The following is a 9,445-nucleotide window of genomic DNA, read 5'->3' as shown; positions in this document are numbered from 1 at the left end:
GTAACATTGCACCACGTATACCTAAGTTTTGCTTGCACCCGCAAAATGTATACCTGTGCTGAATGAAGATCAGGAAAGCCTGCCGAGGAGGACCATTATTCCTGTCCTGCAGCACTTCCAAAGCGGGGAAGCGATAGGGAGGCCACCGGCAAGAAAGGTAGCTCCTCCGGAATAGTCGATCGGCCTCGGAGCATATGCCGTCTGAAGATCCATATCCCGAAGCCGAACGCGCGGTATATAAGCATGGTTCAGGGTGTGTTCATCGGCGACGAGTGCAAAGAACTTCAGAAACCATCAGTATATCCATGTGCGTGGCGTGTGAATCCCAGGGCGCTTCTCCTTTGGCACGGAGGCATACTTGTACTGATGGTCGGAGTTGGCCAGGTGAAGAAGCTCCAGGCCGTGTCGCGCGTGCCAAAGGAGAATTGCCCTGCGATTCACCTCGGCTGCTCTACGATGCTGATCTGTGCCTTTGACCCAACTGCGTGTACGATGCGTCCACAAGGCAAATCCGGCAATTCAAGTAAGTTCAGGTGCTCATGCTTGTGTTTCTCCGTGATAATTAACTGGCGTACTTTTTGCAGACCATGCAGCCTCGTAGGTGCATATTGCAGCTTACCCCGTCTTTAAAAAAAATATTATGAAAATTCATTAGGAATACAAGGCACTCCAAACATAATAAAAACTACAATGAGGTCTCTAGACATTGAACGGCCACTATCGCGGCCGACGCGTCACTGTCGCCGCTCCCCTACCGGAGCCGGCTTGATCTTGTCAATGACAACGGGAAAGTTTCCGTGCACATGCCCCTAAGGACTAGCGCCCTGGAGCCGGAGTCGTCGTCTTTAAACCGTTAAATAAATCTAAAACAACTGATACCAAATCTCGTCGCCGCACACGCATGACGAGAAACCCTAACATCGCCACCCCAAGGAGACAGTTGGAGTCTATGTCAGAGCTCTCGACTACGTCTAGATGGACGAAGTTGAGAAGGATCGGAGCGTGGAAGACAAATTCGAAGAACAAGCGAAGCGATCGGCCGCATTGCTGCACCTATGAGAACTAAAAAAAACTGACCTAAACTACTAGCCAGAGAGAAAGCACCGACATTTCCCTCCCCGTCACTGCTGTTAGCGTTCATACATAAGATTTATATATTTGATTATGTATAGTTATTGTAAAAATATTTATTGAATATAAGTAGAATAATAAATAAAATATTCTCATGCATGATTGAATATTGTGGCGGGTCTTTCTTCATGCATTATTTTCATGTTGAAGACCCAAGGTGGGTCTATACCATTCACAATTGTTTGGTAAGGTGACATGCTTGCATATTGAGTTAAATATTGACTCTCTTATGTATATATGATTAGTTAGAACCTTACATTTATTTTTAGGGAATATTTATAATTTCCAAAAAAAAACTTTATAATATTGTTATATGTATTTTATTCAATATTCTGGCTGGGATTTTTTCTTAAGTCCTAAATATTGTATTGGATTTTTGTAAAATTTCCAAATTAAAATGATTTAATTTTTGAATCACATTCAATCTAATATCAAGGAAAAAAGGAAATTCAAAAACTATTCTAAACCTAATCCTAAGCCCATCCAGCTCAATCGATCCAACCATTTGCCGCATGGGGCACATCCCAGCAGTAGCAAACAACAGCCCGGGGCCCAACCATTACATCTATCTCTATTTTTCTCTTCTCCTACAACCACTTGGGCCAAGGCCCTGTCGAGCTAACCCAGGCGCATAACCAAGCCACGGGCTCTAGTGCCCTTCCGTCATTTCTTTTTTTATGTTTTAGCCTTGCGACCACTCTCCCTCTCGAAATCCAAGGATTTTGATCCTTTATAAGGTGTCGGTGGAGTCCCATAAGCAACATCCACCGAACCGTGGTTGACAATATTTGATCGTCTTCGAGCCCCTCAACTTCTACTCTTGATTAATAAAAACATTCTTAACAAATGCTTTCGCACTAGTTCGTCTTTCATAAATAAAAAAATATCACCTATGACTTAAAGTACAAATGCCCTTGATTGGCCTTATTAATCATTACTCTCATCCCTAAGGTGAATACTATAAGATCCGAATCCTATGATGTTATCCATCTTAATGTTTAATGTATTCCAAAGCAATGCCTTGATTCGAAAGTGTCGAGTAGTCTTTCGCCCCCTATATCAAGTCAGATGAACAATTTGCACTTAAATATCGCTTGGATCCTTCGGGGAAAGTTTGTCTCCGGACGACCGGCTGAATTTTGTGCCGGTTACCTCGACACGCCACCTGTCGCAGCGGGGCCATGCACCGCCACCTCCTCCTCCTTATCTCTTTGTCATGGTCACACCCCTTGAAATCCCCTATATTCCATTCCCATATCTTCACTTCTCCCTTTTCCATGCCAACGACCATCATCCCGCTCTGAATCCACTACACTTGCGCTAGGCGCGAGGAGAGGGAGGCATCGGTTGTGATGCAAGCTGCCACGCTGGTGCTGCTGGTGACGGCCACATCTTCGGCGAGCTTCTGAGCCGCGCTAATCGACGATGCTTCATCGGGGGAAGTTGTAGGCACGGACGGGCACGGAGGAGCAGGAATGACGACGACCCAGGGGCGGGCGCGGCATGTCGGCCCGGTGCGCGGTGTTGCTGCGACCAACGACGTTGAGCTCGTGCACGCATGATGCAGGCCCGACGATGCTATGGCCAACGAGAGTGGTGTGGGAACCAGCACGGGGAGATGCTGGAACAACATGTGGATATGCTGCAAGCTCTGCTGCATCACCGCTGGAACCAATTGTTTGGTTTGGTCCAATTTATATTCTTGCTACCACCGTTTTTCTGCTTGTTGTAACCAATATTTTTTTGCTACCTCTGGCATTTCAGATTTGCTGGAACCTACTCCTATTTTGTTAATTTGCTACCGCCAATGTTTGGATTGCTGGAACCAGGTCTATTTTTTTGCTACAACCGGCATTTTGGTTTGCTGAAACAACGCACAATTTTACTCTTTTTGCTACCAATGACGTTTTTGGTTTGCTGAGCCAACTTTAATTTTTGCTACCACCGGTGTTTTTTAGTTTGCCGAAACATCGTCCAATCTTGCATCTTTGCTTCCATCGTTTTTGCTGGAACCAACGCTAAATTTTGGTACCATTGTTGTTGGTTGAGAACCTTGGTGTTGCCTCCATTAATTCTGGGAGGGGGGGGGGGTGTGGCGGCGAGGGGTGAACGTCGACGACGATGGTCGACAGCGAAAGACGGATGGGTGTTGTGCGACACGGAGGAGGAGGGCTGCCCATGTCTCCCGAGTTTTCTTATCAGATTTTTACGCAAAGACGATTGGGATTTTCCTTTTCTTTTCTCTAGATCTGACGGTTACATGTGATTTTATCCAACGCTAGCATGCTGAACGGCCCAATTTCGCCCGGTCCGCCGGTGTCTAGCATTCGCCTTAATTCTTCGATCATTTTTTCCGAAGAATTATAAAGCTTTTTAGTAGAAAGGCTAGGAGTGTGTTTACAAAAAATAGAAAGAAAGCAAAAATACCACGCGCGGGGGCGCCATCAATTTTGTCACCCATAGGAGCCCGTGGAAAACCGAGGCACGTCCATCTTCATCTCCACCGTGCACTCCCCGCTCCCCAAATCCGACGCCCCACACAAGTGCCACCTCACGGATCCGCGCCCCGCCCCTCTCCACCAATCCCCTTCCACCGCACGCCTCTATATTAATCCCCTCCCCTGCTCCACCACAACACACCAAAGAAAAGTCTCCCTCGCAACAACTCGCCCATTTCCCTCCACAGCAGCCCGACACCTCAAGCTCAATCCCGATCGATGGCGCCCAAGGCCGAGAAGAAGCCCGCGGAGAAGAAGCCGGCCGCCGAGGTCGCGGAGAAGGCCGAGAAGACCCTCGCCGGCAAGAAGCCCAAGGCGGAGAAGCGTCTGCCGGCGTCCAAGTCCGCCAAGGAGGGCGGCGACAAGAAGGGCCGGAAGAAGAACAAGAAGAGCGTGGAGACCTACAAAATCTACATCTTCAAGGTGCTCAAGCAGGTGCACCCGGACATCGGCATCTCCTCCAAGGCCATGTCCATCATGAACTCCTTCATCAACGACATCTTCGAGAAGCTCGCCGGCGAGGCGGCCAAGCTGGCCAGGTACAACAAGAAGCCCACCATCACGTCCAGGGAGATCCAGACCTCCGTCCGCCTCGTCCTCCCCGGCGAGCTCGCCAAGCACGCCGTCTCCGAGGGCACCAAGGCCGTCACCAAGTTCACCAGCAACTAGGGTTCCGTCGCGGTGTATCTCTAGGGTTCCGTCGCCGTGTTCTCTTCTACTAGCTTTTGTGTTGCCGTCGCTTGTGTCCATGTGTGTCGTTATAGGTAGGTAGCTCGTCTGCTTTGTAAATCGTGCCAGGTTGTAATGGACGGCTTTGATTTCAAGTACTAATGGAGGAGTTTGTATGTGCCTTTTCAATCTGCGAGCTGTTGCCTCATTCTGTCAAATAATTGGGGATCTAGGGTTTGAGGGAGTGAGTGCTCGAGCTGCCGCCGCCGCCACTGCCGCTGCTGCCGATGATGTTGCGAGGAGGGAGGAGGGTGATTCGTTTGGCCTCTCGGCACCTGGGGTCCCATGGCTTCAGCACTGAGATATTTGTGAGCAGTAAGCAATCAACCTCTGTTTTCTCCCCATTCCCGTGCTTGCATAAATGCTTGGCACTTGTATGCGATGAATTGGTGTTGTGTGATTATGGTGACGATTATTATCTGCAACTTCTGGTTCATGCTCGAGAGTGTTGTTCGCCTGTGACTGAAGTTGTTTGGGTGTGGATGGATTGAGCACTGGTTGGTGTGATGCCGGTCTCCTTTGCTTTCTTTTTCATTATGAACATGAACATCAGCTTTAGCATGCCAGGGAATATTTCGAGCCTGCTACTGATTTAGGAGCTTTAGAATATGATTCCTTTGGACAGTTACATAGCAACACCACGGATGCTTCATACCATCTTTTGAGAACTTTATCACGGGCTGGATGGGTTTGCCTGACGTCATCTTTTCATTGTTCTAGTGCTGATGAAGTTCCACACATGCTGACTGATTATGTGTGTCGATGAAAACTAATTGTTGCTCTATGGCCAGTACAATTTGTAGCCGAAAGTTGCTTCTGCCAAAAGTAGACTGGTTGCCGTTTTACCACCTGAAATTTAGTATCTATTCTACTTGGGCGGCACTTTATCATCTTGGATGAAATGTCTGCGATCAACAATTTGTTTTCATCTCTAGTTTGTCTTGCTGCAAATTGTTCTGGTTGAGGGGTGCACATTGTTGACATGGACCTGAAGTACGCGCACAACAAAGATAGTGATAGTGTTGCAGTTTGCCTCTTCATTTTAATTTGTAAGATCACCATATATGTTCTACTTCCTCTATTAAAATATAAGACGTTTTTTAACACTATAACAGTGTCAAAAAACATTATATATTTTGATTCAGAGGGAGTACCATTATGAAATGAATCTCTACATATTCTGCTCACAGGGAATTTTGCACCAAAAATTTAACTCATGCTGCCTTTTAAATCTGTAAATGCAGATATAACATGTAACATTTATTCATCCTTCTAGATTCTTTTGTCAGGGCTATCATTTTACACAACGGAGGAAGAATTTAAAAAGGTCTTCTCGCCATTTGGCACCATTGAGGAAGGTATCTATGCCATTTTTGAACTTGTGTGACGCTGTTCGCCACATGGAATTGTAAATCTTTGTCATTGTTTCCTACTGATACTTGAAGTTCTTATTATGTTAGTTGCATGGAAATATTTTGGTTTAATGCTGCTATCTGTTTCTATCAAATATAGTTCGGTTAGTGAGAGACAACCAAACTGGAAGGCCGAAGGGATTTGGTTTTGTAAGATATTCATCACAAGAGGAGGCACAGAAAGCTATCAAGGCAATGGATGGAAGGGTATGCACACTGCTCACCTACTATCTTGGGTGTAACCTTCAAACATCAGTTGCTGGTGCTGACATATTGATAATTTTATAAACTGAGAATTCATGATTGTCATTTACCCTAGAGGAAACTGTGCTGAAGTTCCACTGGAGGAAAAAATGGAGCTATAACTCTTTGCCGCCGATACTCCTTCCTTTCTCAACTGAAACTACCTTTTAAGACACCTTGTTAATAGAGTAACATGCAACTCTTGGTGACATTGCTTTTATCACATAACCAGGACCTTTGAGGTCATTCATAAAAAAAACCAACCTAATCTCTCATGTTTAGTCATTTGTCGCCAAAACTGACAATGCTAGTGTACTCAAGAAAACCATAGGGTCATTCTTCTGAATACTGCTTAAGGGTATTGACTTCTGTAACAAAATAATTAGACCTGCAATGTGTTAAGAGGTACCTACATTAGTTCTAAATTCACTAAATATGTACAGTGGTCTTATGTCAGCCTTCCTTTACCATCTTCCAGTGATGACAAGAAGTGTACATAGAGCATTTGGGCCACGTTGGTCCACCAGTGAGGTCGACTGGTAGAAGCCATGTTTCTGTGTTTACTCTTGTTAACAATGTTTTCAACATAATTTAAGGTTAATAAAGATTCTTGTTGTAACAGAGTTGGCTCTTATCTAAAGCATTTTCTAGTTTATTCACATGAAGCATGCGTTAGTTTTTCTCTCTTGACTAGTGAGAACGCCCTTTCTGGTAGATTTGGTTAAACTAACTTGTTTTGTGATTCATGGTTATTTTGTCTTTTCATCTACTATTTCACATATTAAGTGGCGCAATTTCCCTCAGCTGTTTTGTCACTACATTTTACCGCTTTCTATTCATAGGCACTTAAACTAAGAACTGCATTAGACAAGGCATTTATCTGGAGAATTCTCCAAAGAGAGAAAGTGGTCATCTCTTGAGCCTTAGTTGTAGCAGTTATGCCCCATGTATAACCGCAACATGAGTTTGCAAACTTACTATGTGGACAGACCACGAAAGTCATAATCAAAGGTGTTTTAAGTCGTGTCGTAGACTGGTTTCTACCATTTGCTACTAAATGCATTTTTTAGGCCTTTTGTGCATTACCAAATCAGGAAATGCTGCAAATTAGCTAGTTTATCTTTTCGATGCAATTGTGAGGAACACATTTTCTTGGAAATAGCATCAAAATAGTCAGGAATTGCTCTGTTTACTGTTCAGATTCTTGTCTTTATATTTGCCAAATTGCCAGCCATCTGGGATCTTGTCATTTTTCTATTAGGTGATGCTTTTATCTTGGCATTACCATCATCTCACTCCAAACTATTTGGATTTGAGCTGTGAAAGCCATTTGTTGTAATGACAACTGTGTGCAAATTTCAATGTTCGAGCATGATGCTAACTGGTATCGGATTTAATATTACCTGATTTGGCGTGTTTGCAGCACCGCCTGCTTGGACCTCAGATTTCTTAATTGATTTGGTCTTTTTTTTTTCAGGTTCTACGCGGCAGACTGATTTTTGCAGAGATGGCAAAGGAACACGGCACTGGATAGTTAATAGGTCAGGTTTTTATCTGCACCTTTGCTGAACAACATGTGTCTTTGGGGCAAACCGCCGAAGGCACTTCTCTCTTTGCATCTTGCTATCAAGAACAGGACCGAATAGTGACAACATGCCTATCCAAACAGCCATCTGTTTTTTTTTTGTTGTTGTTGCTAGAAGCAGTTATGTTCCATGAACATATTCATTTTCTACAAAGACGAACTGTGTAAGCTAAATTTGTTTGTGTTGGTACTTAAATTCAGCACGCCGGAGTGATGTGAGCTGAAGTATGGTTATTACAGAGTCAAAACTGGTTTCAGTAAGATCAAGGCCTTCACCTCTGCCTTGACTCTGATTGCTCAGCTTTCATTGGGCGAGCACGTGTCACAATTGCCCCAGGGCAGCTGTACAGTTTTATAGCGCTCCAGTTTCTGTTTTTTGCTGTCTTTTGCTTCGCTTTGTATGCTTGTAATACCTCTCGCCATGTTGGTTATTAAGGGCCTGTTTGGCTTTCCACCGGCTCCGTGGAATTACAGAATCTGCAGAGCACCTAATTTCCAGCTCCGCTATTTTAGCCCTGCAGCTTCGCCAGCTCCGCGAGCTGAGTCTGGAGCGGAGTGGCTCCAAACACTCCCTAACTGCTCTGGTATGTAACAGCAGAAGAACTCGGGTAGTTGTTAAGCACTTAGATTTTTTTTTTGGAGAATCAGCCCATATATTAAAGCTTAGTTGAATACAATCATTCCTTGCAGCATTCGGCACGCAGGGAGAAAAACTATTACAAAGAAAACCATCAGACCTATTATTAAAATTATACTTGGGTATTTGGTGAGCCATCACATTGGCTTGTCTATTAATCTTCGCTAGCTTAAAATTTGGTAGAAGCTTGGTGATGGCTACCGTTTCCATCTTCAAATTCATGAGAGAAAACGTATCAAAATTATCATGCGCAAGAAAGGAGACCACAAAAGCAGAGTCCGTTTCCAAAATAACACGCTTATGGAGAGTGCTACCAATATACAGTCCTATGAGACACGCTCGAAGCTTTGCTTCGTCAACGCTAATGCACAAACCAATATAATCCCACGAGTAGACAGTGACTTGAGCACTTGAAAACCTCTTCCCTTGGCATATTTCACAATCCCCTCAGCTTCATATGCAGAGGCCTCGTCTTAGGACAAGACACCAAAGCCTGAAAAGTACTTTCATCCTCCAATTCACAAATAGAGCATCCGCCTGTAGTCGCTTGATGATGTTTTACTCTATTAATTTGTACCGCCAGGCTATTGGACGCTGCACGCCATGCAAAAATTCTGATCTTCTGAGGGACATTGCCCCTCCAAATGACATTCCATAGCTTCCTCTCCCCATAGGCACCTCCACTAGACTGCCTCCCTTCCTCCTCCCTCTCGTTGAGCACAAGCGTCAAATTATACACGCTTTTTCGGGAGAACAATCCATTCGGTTCATAGTGCCAAGCAATCAAATCACCCTCGCCAGAGGACCGAATACACACCTTTAGAACCTCATCGGCATCATGGGGTAAAACAAGTGATTGATAAAATTCACATCCCAACTGCTTGATCCTCCCATGAATAATTTTGACACCCATTTAATCCTGGTTCTCATTTTTCCTAATTTTTTTTGTCCACAAATCCTAGGAAACCGGTTATGTCTCCAAATATTTATACCAGAGCCATAAAAAAAACTCTCCAAATAACCCCTTTTTTAAGGAGACACGGACCATGCATAATACCTTGCCAAGTTGTTGAAGTTGATTGTGGAAAAACCGTGTCAAGAAGGTGACCTTGAGGGTAATATTTAGCCTTCATTAGTTCTGCACAAAGTGACTTCAAAAATATCAATCACCACCGAGCTTGTTTAGCCAGGGGAGCTTGATTAAATAGCC

The 9,445-nt window shown here is 44.4% G+C and overlaps 2 protein-coding genes across 2 annotated transcripts; both read left to right on the top strand.

Moving 5' to 3' along the window:
- The first annotated feature begins 3,761 nt into the window (after positions 1-3,761).
- Positions 3,762-4,487, top strand: LOC123092567 (histone H2B.1-like). The gene has a single exon (XM_044514367.1). The coding sequence runs from the start codon at positions 3,849-3,851 to the stop codon at positions 4,296-4,298; it is 450 nt and encodes a 149-aa protein (XP_044370302.1). The 5' UTR covers positions 3,762-3,848; the 3' UTR covers positions 4,299-4,487.
- On the top strand, positions 4,437-7,832 carry LOC123092568 (organelle RRM domain-containing protein 6, chloroplastic). The gene is made up of 4 exons (XM_044514368.1): positions 4,437-4,673; positions 5,648-5,716; positions 5,871-5,977; positions 7,491-7,832. Exons 1-4 carry the CDS (start codon positions 4,586-4,588, stop codon positions 7,545-7,547), a joined length of 321 nt encoding a protein of 106 aa, XP_044370303.1. The 5' UTR covers positions 4,437-4,585; the 3' UTR covers positions 7,548-7,832.
- The last annotated feature ends 1,613 nt before the right edge of the window (positions 7,833-9,445 follow it).

The sequence above is a fragment of the Triticum aestivum genome, chromosome 4B (assembly GCF_018294505.1).
Source record: "Triticum aestivum cultivar Chinese Spring chromosome 4B, IWGSC CS RefSeq v2.1, whole genome shotgun sequence".
NCBI lineage: Eukaryota > Viridiplantae > Streptophyta > Magnoliopsida > Poales > Poaceae > Triticum > Triticum aestivum.
The sequence above is the reverse complement of the archived record's forward strand: the minus strand, read 5'-3'. Positions and strand labels throughout refer to the sequence as shown.